The sequence below is a fragment of the Schistocerca cancellata genome, chromosome 3 (assembly GCF_023864275.1).
Source record: "Schistocerca cancellata isolate TAMUIC-IGC-003103 chromosome 3, iqSchCanc2.1, whole genome shotgun sequence".
In the NCBI taxonomy this organism is placed as follows: Eukaryota; Metazoa; Arthropoda; class Insecta; order Orthoptera; family Acrididae; genus Schistocerca; species Schistocerca cancellata.
In genome coordinates this window covers 294153095-294170427 of record NC_064628.1, presented here as the reverse complement: position 1 = coordinate 294170427, position 17333 = coordinate 294153095, and the positions used below count along the sequence as shown (strand labels likewise).

The 17333-nt window shown below is 44.0% G+C and overlaps 1 protein-coding gene across 1 annotated transcript in view; it reads right to left on the bottom strand.

The window, feature by feature from the left end:
• The window catches only part of LOC126174993 (uncharacterized), a 397453-nt gene that overhangs the window by 212774 nt on the left and 167346 nt on the right, over window positions 1-17333 (bottom strand). The window contains exons 2-3 of the mRNA XM_049921476.1: window positions 9077-9176; window positions 4052-4172 (exon numbers count right to left, since the gene is read on the bottom strand). Coding sequence (XP_049777433.1) covers window positions 4052-4172; window positions 9077-9176 — 221 coding nt within the window. The remainder of the gene's footprint in view (window positions 1-4051; window positions 4173-9076; window positions 9177-17333) is intronic.

The window sequence follows — 17333 nt, the reverse complement described above, 5'->3', positions numbered from 1 at the left end:
TTTTGGATGCACCTGAAATTTGAGCGTGTTCACGTGTAAGTTTTATATACCTCGTAATGTCAGATGATTCTCTTCAAAATAAAAGTTCCTTATTCCTATGTGTAAGTTAAAATTTACCCACATTTCCTGTGTTTATTGGTGTTGATTGTATATTTGGTTGTTTTGGTTAGAACAGTTCATTGTCGGTTAGACCGTCAGTGAGGAAGCTCCTTGCGTTGCTGAAGCTCAGGCGAGTTCACCGCTCGTTTGTGAGTTATTTTTACGAGCTTCAATCAGGAGTGACTTATGTTGAGTTATCTGTGCATTATTAGGTTAATTTTTAAATTTATTGCATGTTTGGATACTTATTAGGCACAGATTATCGTTTCAATAACTGTGATGTAGAATTTTAGTGTTTGGTATGGATAGGGACTCAGAGCTGTGTTCGGATGCTGGCATAGTTGCTGGCACTTTACCAACAGCTACAGGCGGTGCTGACTTCGGTCACGTAAACAGAGTGTTGCTAATGTGGGGGCCGGGGTAGACGTGGGGATCCAAGGGACGTCTCAAGTGTCCGCCGCCGATTGGTCCACTACTGTTGATGCGCTAGTTACTGCCGGCACCGAGATTGACCTCTCACCAGACCTCGAATGGGAAGTCATACCTAGGTGTGGCAGCCAGCGAAATCTTTCCTCTGCCAAACAGGTTTAAGGCGCTTAATGTGGCTGATGAAGATCCTGAGCCAGATGCAGTCGCTTGTCTTGTTTTAGGGGAAGCCTTTCAGCCTGCAAGATCTCGGCAGAGTAGGGTTATTGTTAGTTGGGAGCTCCAATGTTAGGCAAGTAATGGTGGTTCTTAGGGATATGGCTGTAAAGGAGGGGAAGAAATCTGATGTGCACATATTGAGGAGAGTCATCCAAGATATAGAACGGGTCCTTTTGGATACATTTAAGAGTGCAGGGTGCAGCCAACTGCAGGTGGTGGCTCTTGTTGATAGATGCGATGTGTGCTGCTTTGGGTCGGAACAGATTCTCTCTGGGTTCGGGCGGCTAGCAGAACTACTAAAGACCGCCAGTCATCATTATCTGTTACACCGTCGATAGGACCGATTGCGGATCTTTGTTACAGAGCCGAGTGGCGGATCTGAATCAGGGACACAAACAGTTCTCTGAAAATGTAGGCTGCAGAGTCCTCGAACTGCGCAGCATATCGGGTCCCGCTTACACACGGGAAGCGGCTATACAGGTGTCAGGGGCTTTCTGGAGCAAACTGGGAGGTTTTTTTATGTTAAAGGGTCTTGGGGAAGGATCCAAAAGGGTTCCAGTACCAAAAAGAAGGAAGATTGTCCGGTTGACATCGATGTCGTTAGAGACGGAGCACAAGTTCGAATTTTGTAAACGATGGGGAAAGGAAATCGGTCGTGTCCTTTCAAAGGAACCATCCCGGCACATGCCTGGAGCGATTTAAGGAAATCACGGAAAACCTAAATGTGGATGGCCGGATGCAGGTTTGAACCGTCGTCCTCCCGAATGCGAGTCCACTGCGCCACCTCGCTCAGTCGCCTTCAGTATCGACAGAAGAGAGATTTGTACCAAATAAATTAATAATAGACGTAACAGAGCCCTCCTGGTACACAAAACGGGTTAGAGCACTGTTTCATAAGCAACGATAAAAGCATGCCAAATTTTAAAGAATGAAAAATCTTCAAGATTAGAGATATTTTACAGAGGCTCGAAATTTAGCGCGAACTTCAGTGCGAGACGCTTTTAACAGTCTGCACAACGAAGTTTTGTCTAGAACTCTGGCAGAATATCCGAAGAGATTGTGATCGTATGTCAAATACGCCAGCTGCCAGACACAATGAACACCTTCACTGCAAGGTAGCGAGGGTAATGTTACGATGACAGTGCCACTAATGTGGAGTTACTAAATACAATTTTCCGGAATTCCTTCACGAAAGATGACAAAGAAAGTATTCCAGCATCCGAATCAATAACTGCTGCCAACTTGAGTAACACAGAAGTAAATATATCCTCGGCGTTGCAAAGCAGCTTAAATAACGTCATAAATGCAAGTTCTCCAGTCCAGATTGTATACCATTCAGTTTCCTTTCAGAATATGCTGTTATAACAGGCCCGTATACAACAGCTCGATCGACGAAAAATCTATACGTAAAGATTGGATAATTGCTCAGATCACTCCAGTTTTCGAGAAAGATTGTAGGAGTAACCGGGTTAATTATAGAACCATATCACTGTCGTCGATTTGCAGTAGGATTTTGGAACATATACTGTGTTCAAATACTTTGAATTACATCGAGGAAAACCGGTCTGTTGACGCAGAGTCGGCAAGGATTCAGAAAACATCATTCTTATTCTCACGACATAATGAATGCTATCGATAGGGGAGCTCAAACTGATTCCATGTTTCTAGATTCCAGAAAGGGTTTTGATACTGTTCCTGATAAGCGGCTTATGATCACGTTGCGTGCCTATGGAGCATCGTCTCAGTTGTGCGACTGGATTCGTTATTTCCTGCCGGAAAGATCACAGTTTGTAGTAATTGACAGCAAGTGAACGAGCACAGAACTGACGTGTGGGGTTACCCAAGGAACTGTTATAGGTCTTCTGCTGTGCCTGATTTACATAAACGAGTTAGGAGACAATCTGATCAGCCGTCTTAGGTTGTTTGCAGATGATGCTGTCATTTACCGCATTGACCCTAGACAATGACAAATGTTTTGTTAATTTGTGGTAAGGTCTTAAGGGACCAAACAGCTGAGGTCATCGGTGCCTAAGTTTACACACTGCTCAATCTAACTTAAACTAACGTACGCTAAGGCGCGCACACACACACACACACACACACACACACACACACACACACACACACACACACACACACACGCCCACGCCCGAGGGAGGACTCGAACCCCCGACAGGGAGAGCCGCGCTGACCGTGACAAGACGCCCTAGACCGCGCGGCTAATGACAAGTGTGAGGTCATTCACACGAGTACCAAAAGGAATCTGTTAAATTACGGGTACACGATAAATCACACATATCTAAAGATTGTCAGTTCAACTAAATACTTAGAAATTACAATTACGAACGACTTCAGTCGAAATGACCACATAGATAATACTGTTGGGAAGGCAAATCAAAGATTGTGTTTTATTCTCAGAAGACTTAGATGATGCAACAGGTTTACTAAAGTGACTGCCTACACTACGCTTGTCTGTCATCTGCTAGAGTACTGCTGTGGAATTGACGGTGGACATCGAAAAAGTTCAAAGAAGGGCAGTTCGTTTTGTACTATCGCGAAGTAGGGGAGACAGTGTCACGTATATGACACGCAAGTTGGTTCAAATGGCTCTGAGCACTATGGGACTTAACATCTGTGGTCATCAGTCCCCTAGAACTTAGAACTACTTAAACCTAACTAACCTAAGGACATCACACACATCCATGCCCGAGGCAGGATTCGAACCTGCGACCGTAGCGGCCACGCGGTTCCAGACTGAAGCGCCTAGAACCGCACGGCCACGCCGACCGGCCGCAAGTTGGTGTGGCAATCTGCTCCGAATGCAAAAATATTTTGTTGATACCCGCCTGTAGAGTGATAAATGATCATCACGATAAAAGAAGAGCCGGCCGGAGTGGCCGAGCGGTTCTAGGCGTTTCAGTCTGGAACCGCGGGGCCGTTACGGTCGCAGGTTCGAATCCTGCCTCGGGCATGGATGTGTGTGATGTCCTTAGGTTAGTTAGGTTTAAGTAGTTCTAAGTTCTAGGGGACTGCTGACCTCAGATATTAAGTCCCATAGTGCTCAGAGCCATTTGAGAAAAGAAGAGGAAACAGAGGTCGTAGGGAAAGATTTAAGTGCTCGTTTTGCCCGCGGGCTGTTCGAGAGTGGAACGGTAGGGAAACAGGTTGTTTGATAAATCCTCTGCCAGACACTTAATTGTGAATTACTGAGTATGCGTGTAGATGTACGAGTATAGTGCTGTGAAATCGGATGAAACTTTTCGAGCCTCCCCGTACCCCCAGGCTTGCGCGCTCTTGCTTAACTCACGTGTATGCTGGGCCCGGGCAGCTGTCGGTTGACGGTGAGCATGGGCTGGCGCACGCCGTCCGCCGTGATGCACTGCGGCCGGAAGCAGTCGGTCGCGTTGCTCGGGCACGACCCGCAGCTGCTGCAACAGGAGCACCACCACACCTCAGCACGCTGCGTCCGTCTCTAGCATTAAGCATGGGCACACGCTGTAAAACTAGCCACGAACAGTACGGACAAATACGCAAGCTCTTCTGATATTTTCAGAACGCGTTTTGCTATGTTGAACATATTAGTTACGCTTCTCAAGTGAACCTGTGACTCAGTTCGTTATTAGTCACTGATCGAATAGTGCTAGACTTTTTTTTTCATCTGGCGTGCAAAGTGTGTTTAACTACATCTGTCCTCTGAAAGGAGGAGGGTACTTTGGATACAACTATAATTTCACCTCTTTCTTGTTCTGTTCAGGAATGGCATGATAAAAGGAGGACTATCTGTACTGTGTGCCATCGGGTTCCCCTAAATGGCAGGCAGCACCGCATAACAGCTACGCTATGAGGGAAACAAACCAACAGCCAAACAGGCTAAGACATCAGGTAAACACGCTCAAGATTCCAGTCGATTAATAGGAACATTTCCTTGCAGAGGTCGCCTCGACATATCCGGCCACGGATTCCTACGCCGGGTGTCTATTGGCTCCAGCTCACTATATAGGCCCGGCCGATCGAAGGCAGACCAGTCTTCGTCCGCTGCCATAGCAGAGTCTCCGAGAAGATGTCACCGAAGCCGCTGTACTGCACCGCCGATCGAAGTACCGCCGACCGAGAGGAACCACATCTCCGGCTAGATCGACGGACGTCTACATCTATTGTACAACCAGCTATTGTATTGTAAAAGCAGTTACGTTCAATAAACTGTTGGAGAACACAACACTATCGGTATGACAATTCTTTTTTTTTTTTTGCTGATTTTTTCCTGTCACGACAATTTATACAGTTGCAGTAACATCAAAGTTCTCTGGCATAGTCTTGGCCTGTCCAAATTTGATACGTTTCCACAAGGGATATAAACACACTGGGGGGAAAAGTACTCACACGCCACGGACGCCGAGGAGGCGAGTCAGCATCAATCTTCAAGTATGCCATTTCCAACTGAAGCTACTATTTGCCACCTCCAGAAACAACACGCCATGTGAAGTGCAGTGGTATCCAATGTAGCCATCAGGCTTGTGACTTTGGACATCTCACTGCTGACTATCAAACCTTTCTTCCTCTTAGTTGCATTCTGAATGGTTGCATTTGGCAGGCAACAAACTTTACCAGGATATGCGTTTTTATAGAATAGTTATTTGCAAGCAAGGAACATCAGAGCATAATACAGGCGCTGTGTGCGAAAGTACTGAAGTGTCGGCGCAAAGCAAGCGATGTTCCCAACGACTGAAGAATCGTACAATGCCCTGCAAAACTTAGGGACGAGATAGATAACGTAACATAACACTGTAGCGCCAAATTGGGCTGTCCCCGCAACGTCAAGCATTTGGAGGAACGGGAGGAGACAATGTTGTGTCAATCAGCGAGCGGAGAGTGTGCACTGTCCTGACGCTCTTCATTATAACGTGTCCCGAGGACAATATCTGGATGACATAATACTGTGTGGGTGTACTGACCTCCAAATCTTAGATCACGGCACACTATCCGGTCAACTTTAATGTGACACTGTATTTCTTCCCCATGTGGTTCTTTTCAGGCTGCATTCGGTCCTGACTTCATTTTTATGAATGACAGTGCGCGCTAACGTCGAACAACTTAAGTGGAGGAGTCCTTGGAACATCTACATCATCTGCATCTGCATTTATACTCCGCAAGCCACCCAACGGTGTGTGGCGGAGGGCACTTTACTTGCCGCTGTCATTACCTTGTCGCCGAGCGGTTCTAGGCGCTTCAGTCTGGAACCGCGCGGCCGCTACGGTCGCAGATTAGAATCCTGCCTCAGGCATGGATGTGTGTGATGTCCTTAGGTTAGTTAGGTTTAAGTAGTTCTAAGTTCTAGTGGACTGATGACCTGAGAAGTTAAGTCCCATAGTGCTCAGAGCCATTTGAACCAATTTTTTTTGTCATTACGTCCCTTTCCTGTTCCAGTCGCGTATGGTTCGCGGGAAGAACGACTGCCGGAAAGTTTTCGTGCGCGCTCGAATCTCTCTGATTTTACATTCGTGATCTCCTCGGAAGTTATAAGTAGGAGGGAGCAATATATTCGATACCTCATCCAGAAACGCACCCTCTCAAAACCTGGACAAAAGCTACACCGCGATGCAGAGCGCCCCTCTTGCAGAGGCTGCCACTTGAGTTTGCTAAGCATCTCCGTAACGCTATCACGCTTACCAAATAACCCTGTGACGAAACGCGCCGCTCTTCTTTGGATCTTCTCTATCTCCTCTGTCAACCCGACCTGGTACGGATCCCACGCTGATGAGCAATACTCAAGTATAGGTCGAACGAGTGTTTTGTAAGCCACCTCCTTTCTTGATAGACTACATTTCCTAAGGACTTTCCCAATGAATCTCAACCTGGCACCCGCCTTACCAACAATTAATTTTACATGATCATTCCATTCCAAATCGTTCCCTACGCATACTCCCAGATATTTTACAGAAGTAACTGCTACTAGTGTTTGTTCCGCTATCATATAATCATACAATAATACATTACATTTGTCTATGTTAAGGGTCAGTTGCCACTCCCTGCACGAAGTGCCTATCCGCTGCAGATCTTCCTTCATTTCGCTGCAATTTTCTAATGCTGCAACTTCTTTCCGACACTATCTACTAGGTCATTTATATATATTGTGAAAAGCAATGGTCCCATAACACTCCCCTGTGGCACGCCAGAGGTTACTTTAACGTCTGTAGACGTCTCTCCATTGAGAACAACATGTTGTGTTCTGTTTGCTAAAAACTCTTCAATCCAGCCACACGGCTGGTCTGATATTCTGTAGGCTCTTACTTTGTTTATCAGGCGGCAGTGCGGAACTGTATCGAAAGCATTCCGGAAGTCAAGGGAAATGGCATCTACCTGGGAGCCTGTATCTAATATTTTCTGGGTCTCATGAACAAATAAAGCGAGTTGGGTCTCTCACGATCGCTGTTTCCGGAATCCATGTTGATTCCTACAGCGTAAATTCTGGGTTTCCAGAAACGACATGATACGCGAGCAAAAAACATGTTCTAAAATTCTACAACAGATCGATGTCAGAGATATAGGCCTATAGTTTTTCGCATCTGCTCGACGACCCTTCTTGAAAACTGGAACTACCTGTGCTCTTTTCCAATCATTTGGAACCTTCCGTTCCTCTAAAGACTTGCAGTACACGGCTGTTAGAAGGGGGGCAAGTTCTTTAGAGTACTATGTGTAGAATCGAATTGGTATCCCGTCAGGTCCAGTGGACTTTCCTCTGTTGAGTGATTCCAGTTGCTTTTCTATTCCTTGGACAATTATTTCGATGTCAGCCATTTTTCCGTTCGTGTGAGGATTTAGAGAAGGAACTGCAGTGCAGTCTTCCTCTGAGAAACAGCTTTGGAAAAAGGTGTTTAGCATTTCAGCTTTACACGTGTCATCCTCTGTTCAATGCCATTATCATCCCAGAGTGTCTGGATATGCCGTTTCGATCCACTTACTGATTTAACGTAAGACCAGAACTTCCTAGGATTTTCTGTCAAGTCGGTACATGGAATTGTACTTTCGAATTCACTGAACGCTTCACGCATAGCCCCCCTTACGCTAACTTTGAGATCGATTAGCTTCTGTTTATCTGAGAGGTTTTGGCTGCGTTTAAATTTGCAGTGAAGCTCTCTTTGCTTTCGCAGTAGTTTCCTAACTTTGTTGTGAATGGACTGCCAGCTCGTTCCCCCCGACTTAAATCCCTTCGAGCGCTTGTGGAGTACGTTGGGGAGACGTATTGCGGCACATCCAAATGCATCAACGGCCATCCAGCAGCTGTCATCCATGCTGGTGGAGAAATGGAACGCCCTACCACAAGAACTCCTCAGCAACATTGTGGAGAGCATGTTGCAGAGATGATCTCACGCCGTATTAAGAACCATATCCTGCCGTCTGTTATGCCGAGGGGACCATCATGATTCGCGGGACTTGTGTAAATATTGTCTTTGGATAAAAAGGTCATTTCTGTTCGTCTCATTTCGTATTTCACTCAGTTAGCTTCTGTACTATAATATAGAAATTCATTCTATGCATGGTCCATGTTTCGTCGAAGAACGTTACTTGGCAGCAACACATTATCTGAAAGTTACTTTCATCCTTAAGTTTTACACACCAGCCACTATCTCGGAAAAAGAACGATAACTACGCGGTTGTTAGTTGCGACGATCCCTAACAGAGTAAATTACATGCCAGTATACTTCTATCGTGAGACATTTCGCGATAGAGCGCGCAGTCTCATAAAGAATAATTGCGTCGGCCTGCCATTAGTCACTGATGCTGATAATGGAGTATACACTGTAAGTTGTAGATGAGAACTAATCGTAAAGCTCCGGAATGGCGTTTAGTAATTAAGTGTAACAGTTCATTTATCTCAGTTTGACAGTAGGCATTGCACGTCAGGTAACATGCAGCACACCGTACGGAAACTCGAGTAGTCCTGTACAGAACGAAGAAGGGCTTCCACGAAGAGAAACTTTCACTTGATATTAAATCATGGAGACACTCGTACCACGCACAAAGTACATCATTTTCATCATTTTAGGCGGTAAATATCTGGAATAACAAAATGTATGCTGTTTTTGGTAACTTTGTCCATTCATATAAGAGTATCTATCGAAATGTGGCCTCCTTCACAAAATTTCTTTACCTTAGAGGTACTATAATAAAGTTGCAGAAGTTTCAAGAAGATAAAACTACGAATGGTGATTAGCAAAAGTAAGGACGCGGGACAGACGTCATTCTAATTAAACTGAGAGCTGTTTCCAGAACGGAGACATTTTTGAAACACTTGCAATTCAAAGAAGTGTGAGAAGCGGCTCGTAATGCTTACCTTGTAAGAGGTTGGTACACCTCAACTGTCAGCTTCACCCTGCAGATCATCGGCCAGTCCAGCTCGTGGCATGGTCGTTCGCATGATGCGAACTCAATGTCTGTAGACAACAAGAAACGAAGAACAGTTAGGTCACATAACTAAATAGCGGAACAGCATCAAAGATGTCGACTTCTTTGCGTAAATGCCTCATTACTGGTCTACGTACTCAGTCCTACGTAATTCATTACTGGTCTTTATGCATGGATCTACAAACGCTAAAGATTTCTGGAAATAAGCTGTTACCCTTCGTTCGCAATGTGTTTTTTTCTTCTTTTTAGAAAAGAATTTTTTTACTTTAGAAATCAGATTAATGTTTGAAAATGCAAGCAGAGTGAATAAAAACAACGTAAAAAATCGTAAGTAACACTCTAAATAAACCGATATAGAGATTTTCACTCGTAAATGCAAAATAAACTGAAAAATAAAAAAATTATTTGCAGATGACAAGCTGCAGACTGTGTAGTAGATTTAAAGCTACCAGCATGAACAATTAATAGCTTCGTGTTAAGAATGCAGACAAATGTATATAACCACTTAATTTCCAAATTTACAATAAAACTTAAACTTTCATACATATAACCAAGAATGTCTCAGCTCAGTGATATATGTCTCAACTCTGTACTGTATACAAACTAATGTAGAATATTTGACAATAATCGCTCCTTTTACAAATGTAAATATTTTGTGCCAGAAGTTCATATATATTGCAGTCTTTTCATTGTTCCTGTTTGCAGCTCAACGTGTCATCTTTATTAAATGTTCGTATAACCTACACAAGAGGTTAACATGTAACAACAATTTTACAGAAAGGAAATAAAGAAATAAACCCACTGAAATTAGCACAAAGAATGCTGAAACAGGTCTGGGTGTGAACAAAACTATAAAACGGTGTCTTACATAAGGCAGAATTCCTCTTCAGTTTATCCAAAATAACAGTATTGCTACAAAATATGCAAACGCATCTTGGCGTGACTATCGTAAATCGCTTTAGAAATGCGTTCTTGGCCAATAAAATTGCAGCACCACGGAAATGGCATGCACCAGACGTCAAATTGTTATAAACTGTATTACTTGCTTGTATATATACAGGGTATCCCTCCTAACAATTGTCAGGCGCGCTTTCTCTGGTGTTTCGGCAGATATTTGCAATTTCGTTTTTGCAGTGTGATCCTGGTGTCAGCCTAAGCACTGCTAATAATGTCTTTCATGCGACGCCCAGGGTCGACGGAAAGGTCGGTTTGTTTCCCGTTACGAACAAAATGATTCTCATGTCTGTTTTCTTAAGTGTCCGTTCGACAGAGCGGTCCCAAATTAGTCTTGTACAATATTTGTTTTATCGACGTGCAATAACGAGGACAGTGAAATACGAAGAATAACCAGTGCTCCAGCAGTGACAGGACCGTCTTGGTCCACGCTGAATGCTACCACAAAACATCCAGCTCAGTCTGTAAGGTTACTAGCTTATTTTTGTAATTCAATGAAAGCGATGTGAGCTCTATTTTTACTGTGTGTGTCATGCTTTATACTTGTATTTTTCAAACACATGTCTTCAATACTTTATATGTTACGCTACAAATGTATTAAAAAACTAGAAACCCGCCACGATTGCGAAAAAATCACTTAGTGTTAACCTAGGTTTCGGCGTAGATTACTACACCTTCTTCAGAACAATAAAACCCACAAGTACCTAATAAGACCTTTGTCAATGATTAAAAGAACACCATAGCTATACATTTATAAACGAAAAAAGGAAAACACAAACAGTACATATGTACGAAGTCAAACTGTACTGTTTGTGTTTACCTTTTTTCGTTTATAAATGTATAGCTATGGTGTTCTTTTAATCATTGACAAAGGTCTTCTTAGGCACTTGTGGGTTTTATTGTTCTGAAGAAGGTGTAGTTATCTACGCCGAAACCTAGGTTAACACTAGGTGCTTTTTTCGCAACCGAGGCGGGTTTCTAGTTTTTTAATATATCAACCAACGACTGCTGACGCGCTGCGATGTTGAAGGTTCTTAAACGCCACAAATGGTTCAAATGGCTCTGAGCACTATGGGACTTAACTGCTGAGGTCATCGGTTCCCTAGAACTTAGAACTACTTAAACCTAACTAACCTAAGGACATCACACACATCCATGCCCGTGGCAGGATTCGAACCTGCGACCGTAGCAGTCGCGCGGTTCCAAACTGAAGCGCCTAGAACCGCTCGACTACAGCGGCCGGCGTTACGCCACAAAGGTTCTCAGTACTAGCAATATGATCTCTGGTAGTAGGTGCCAGTATTGGAATGAATACACTAAAGTGGGGGTCAGTGATACTGTTATTGCTTTTAATGATGGCAACATTGGTAAGGCCAAAGTGCTCAGTATAAAGGAATTAATCCTGAAGCAAACTGCATCAGAGAACTTGAACGGATGGACAAGGTTCGCATTGATAAAACAGAGTATGCAGCACAGTTGACCACTAAGGATTCCAGAAAGAAGAAAAAACTTGGAGAAAGATCAAGTGGTTGATACACAGTATGGTGCAGTGCGCTTCTGAGCGACTAAAAAAAAATTAAGCATGCATTAAGTGAGTTACAGTCTTTTGAAACTTTAGAAGCCGTCCCTGAAAATTTACATTTTCAGTTGCATTTTTCTCTAAATCTCATAAACCACTTCTAGAAAAGTATTCAAATTTTACACAAAATTTTAACAGTGCAATTCAAAAATTGTATTTGCGAAAGCAGTGGCTGAAATGCAATTATTGTAGTTCAGTAGACTCAGAACATACAGTTTAGTGTACTGTAAAATTTTCATGTCAATGGCTACAGTGGTTACTGAAATACAGGGAAGCCAAGGCACTAAATTTAACATTGCCGGGATAGGGCGTTCCAACTCCCCTTAATGTCTGGAATTTCATTTAGTCAGTTTGCTTACGTAAATTGATAGGGCATTTTAATAGAAGTATTTTGGACAGTTATTCTTTCAAAATTCGTTTTGTGATTTTATATAGAATTTTTACTCTCTTAGCTTTGTGTATTGGAAATGAAAGTCACGTAGTGTGACGTCATGCATCGTAGCACTATTCACTGCAATGCAGAGCTTCACAGTATAACTTCTCTAACGACAGTTCTACATTTTCTGATCATTGCTAGTAAAAGATAATTAGAATACAGTTATGCAGTTTAATTTGAATTCGGCGACTCTTTTTGTCAGACGGCGTCTAAGTAATCACGTAACTTGGACTGTATAGGATCACAATACAGACACAAACGAAGTTAAGAATAGGAAACCAATTTAGTTTACAATACACAACAAGAAACCCAAAAAGTTACAAGTCGTTGCTGGGCCACTGATCAGTTTACGTGTTCTGCTGTTAATACGCATTGATAAAACTAACATCGCAGTAGTCTAACTCGGGACCGCTGTATGGAATGGGCACGTAAATTTCCGCTTAACAAATCATTTCGCTTGCACTGGGAAACAAAAGGACGCTTTCTGTAGACAATGGACGTAGCTCGAAGGACTTTAGGAGCAATATTTGTTTGGTCTGACTCCAGGGGTTCAGCTGCACCATACTCGAAGCCAGCGGATTCAGAGGCGCCTTAGTCGACGTGATGTAGGAATTCTGTAGCTCCATATGACTAGCGCCCGAGAGGACATACGTATTGCTCCCTCTGCCGTGCAGGTTCGTACAGCCACATCTCCTACCAAGAGTCGGGAAATGGATTTGTTTGCAGCAAATCACGTATCCACACGGATAGCGCGGGCAATCTGGAGCACAGCAGACTATGCCCACGTAGACAATTTGTGGCTTCCCATGAGGCAGCAGCAGAGAGAGGCGCGCCGACAATGGTGCTTTCAGCAACAGCGAGTAAAGGAGTGGCACCGTGTAGAATTTTTAGCCGAGTTCTGGTTCTGAGTCCAGCATCGCATTGGACGTATCCGTTTGTGACGACTCCGGGGAGAATGAATGTTGTCATACTGCCTTCGTCATCGTCAGACGATCCCTGGCTGCAAATGGCTCCCCTGTTCCGAGCGAGCGTTGTTGTTGTTTGTTTTTTTTTTGTGGTTTTAGGGCGCAAAACTGCTAAGGTCATTAGCGCCCATTATTGTTGTTGTCGCTGGTGAGGAGCGCAGCCACATACCGATCCACAGCACCGCGATGCTAAAGGCTTATCCAGAAAGAACGCCCCTTTTCAACCGTTTACAAAAATTTATTAAACGCAGGCCCTCCTGATTTACAAGTGCCAACTTCTTAGTGAATCTTCCGAGTTTCTTGCAGTATATAGCACTCGCTTTTTGAAGTTTACATCACTCAGACAAGCGCTACCTTTATCCGTGCACCCTTGCAGACGAGTTATGAAGCTTCTACGCGATGTGTTCTGTAGCACAGCAACAGGAATACCGCCTTCTCTACGGATGTTGGTACCCAGATTTTCGAACACTCTGGACAAGATATACAAAGAGCAGGAAATTGGCAGCAGCCACACTGGGCGAACGTGCCAGCCAAGCTATATGAGAGAGAGAGAGAGAGAGAGAGAGAGAGAGAGAGAGAGGTCCAAGCAGCACATTTCGTCCAGTGACACATGCGCCGTGTGTGCAATTGCACCGTTTTCTTGATACCACGTGACTGGAAGTTCAAATGGTTCAAATGGCTCTGAGCACTATGGGACTTAACATCTGAGGTCATTAGTCCCCTAGAACTTAGAACTACTTAAACTTAACTAACCTAAGGACATCACACGACGTCACACGACGAAATTTCGTAACGTGGACACGTATCGCTCTGTCGCACGGACACTGTCTTTCACACTCCACTCCTCCATCGTAACTGAATTTCCCACTCCCTTGTAATGCTGCTAGCGTGTCAACGACTGTCTGCGCGCGCATCTGCAGTAACAATAAGCAACTGCAAAGGGGAGTTCTTTCTGATTCGTTCTGTAGTTCCTCGCGTGACGGGTCGAGGCCTATGGTTGCGCTTCCACTCTGGTGATATCGCCTTGCATGCACTGCTGGCTGTTCGTATGTCGAAACTGTTTTCCTCAGCTGCGTTCGCTGCGCTGCTTCTCGATCTCCCGTCCCAACCACCCGCTGTACAGGAATAAGTTCGCTCTGCGTTTAATGTACAGAGTTAGAGCGCGAACAGCGACATTACCCTGAATACTGTAAGGAGAAAGCAGGCACGGCTCGCCAGAAGGAGCACTTCCTTCTCCGATATTATCGCCCCACTCCTTCCATCGCTCATTTTGCCAGACTTTCCAACCAAGAGCCGAACTCCTCCCCTCCCTCCACCCATCCCCCCCGCCTGCCACCCTCCCTCCACACACACACACACACACACACACACACACACACACACGCACACACGCACACACGCACGCGCGCGCGCGCTATTTTCCTATACGATCGTTGTATCCGATACTCTGTTCGAAAGCTGCGCCTTTCATAATCTCCAGCGAGAACAGGTTCTGCCAGGAAATAGTGTCGCTCCTAGAGATCTGGGACGGGAGAGATTCGGTAAGGAATACGTAGCTCTTGTTTTCCGCCCGAATGCTCACTCTTCAGTGAACAGCCAGCCAATAGCATCCGATTTCGTTGCCACAAATAGACTGGAACGGAAACCATGCCGCAGCATTCCGCAAACGGAATAAAGCCAGCGACTTGGAGTCGTCTTTGTAATACCACATGAAAGAGGTTCACGGCGTTGCACCCCCCCCCCCCCCCCCTCCCCGACCCTCACCCGCAGTGTACAAATAATGTACAACGATACTGTAAATTATGATAACAGTGAACGTGACGCCCTGATTTTGTTTAAAACAAAAGAAAACGTAACTTGCTTCCTTCACGAGAAGAAGAAAACTGTTTCTTCTGTTCTGTAAGGCTTACGTTTCAGATCGCTTCTCTGGCGTCCGCATGATGTCGGAAGGCGAAGGTGTATATTCTTTTTTAAGCAATTATTGGGCTACTTGAAAAATATGTTTTTTTTTTTTTGGTCATCAGTCTACTGACTGGTTTGATGCGGCCCGCCATGAATTCCTTTCCTGTGCTAACCTCTTCATCTCAGAGTAGCACTTGCAACCTACGTCCTCAATTATTTGCTTGACGTATTCCAATCTCTGTCTTCCTCTACAGTTTTTGCCCTCTACAGCTCCCTCTAGTACCATGGAAGTCATTCCCTCATGTCTTAGCAGATGTCCTATCATCCTGTCCCTTCTCCTTATCAGTGTTTTCCACATATTCCTTTCCTCTCCGATTCTGCGTAGAACCTCCTCATTCCTTACCTTATCAGTCCACCTAATTTTCAACATTCGTCTATAGCACCACATCTCAAATGCTTCGATTCTCTTCTGTTCCGGTTTTCCCACAGTCCATGTTTCACTACCATACAATGCTGTACTCCAGGCGTACATCCTCAGAAATTTCTTCCTCAAATTAAGGCCGGTATTTGATATTAGTAGACTTCTCTTGGCCAGAAATGCCTTTTTTGCCATTGCGAGTCTGCTTTTGATGTCCTCCTTGCTCCGTCCGTCATTGGTTACTTCACTGCCTAGGTAGAAGAATTCCTTAACTTCATTGACCTCGTGACCAACAACCCTGATGTTAAGTTTTACGGTGTTCTCATTTCTACTACTTCTCATTACCTTCGTCTTTCTCCGATTTACTCTCAAACCACACTGTGTACTCATTAGACTTCATTCCGTTCAGCATATCATTTAATTCCTCTTCACTTTCACCCAGGATAGCAATGTCATCAGCGAATCGTATCATTGATATCCTTTCACCTTGTATCTTAATTCCACTCCTGAACCTTTCTTTTATTTCCATCATTGCTTCCTCGATGTACAGATTGAAGAGTAGGGGCGAAAGGCTACAGCCTGGTCTTACACCCTTCTTAATACGAGCACTTCGTTCTTGATCGTCCACTCTTATTATGCCCTCTTGGTTGTTGTACATATTGTATATGACCCGTCTCTCCCTATAGCTTACCCCTATTTTTTTCAGAATCTCCAACAGCTTGCAACATTTTATATTGTCGAACGCTTTTTCCAGGTCGACAAATCCTATGAAAGTGTCTTGATTTTTCTTTAGCCTTGCTTCCGTTATTAGCCGTAACGTCAGAATTGCCTCTCTCGTCCCTTTACTTTTCCTAAAGCCAAACTGATCGTCACCTAGCGCATTCTCAATTTTCTTTTCCATTCTTCTGTATATTATTCTTGTAAGCAGCTTCGATGCATGAGCTGTTAAGCTGATTGTGCGATAATTCTCGCACTTGTCAGCTCTTGCCGTCTTCGGAATTGTGTGGATGATGCTTTTCCGAAAGTCAGATGGTATATCGCCAGACTCATATATTCTACACACCAACGTGAATAGTCGTTTTGTTGCCACTTCCCCAATGATTTTAGAAATTCTGATGGAATGTTATCTATTCCTTCTGCCTTATTTGACCGTAAGTCCTCCAAAGCTCTTTTAAATTCCGATTCTAATACTGGAGCCCCTATCTCTTCTAAATCGACTCCTGTTTCTTCTTCTATCACATCAGACAAATCTTCATCCTCATAGAGGCTTTCAATGTATTCTTTCCACCTATCTGCTCTCTCCTCTGCATTTAACAGTGGAATTCCCGTTGCATTCTTAATGTTACCACCGTTGCTTTTAATGTCACCAAAGGTTGTTTTGACTTTCCTGTATGCTGAGTCTGTCCTTCCGACAATCATATCTTTTTCGATGTCTTCACATTTTTCCTGCAGCCATTTCGTCTTAGCTTCCCTGCACTTCCTATTTATTTCATTCCTCAGCGACTTGTATTTCTGTATTCCTGATTTTTCCGGAACATGTTTGTACTTCCTCCTTTCGTCAATCAACTGAAGTATTTCTTCTGTTACCCATGGTTTCTTCGCAGCTACCTTCTTTGTACCTATGTTTTCCTTCCCAACTTTTGTGATGGCCCTTTTTAGAGATGTCCATTCCTCTTCAACTGTACTGCCTACTGTGCTATTCCTTATTGCTGTATCTATAGCGTTAGAGAACTTCAAACGTATCTCGTCATTCCTTAGCACTTCCGTATCCCACTTCTTTGCGTATTGATTCTTCCTAACTAATGTCTTGAACTTCAGCCTACTCTTCATCACTACTATATTGTGATCTGAGTCTATATCTGCTCCTGGGTACGCCTTACAATCCAGTATCTGATTTTGGACTCTCTGTCTGACCATGATGTAATCTATTTG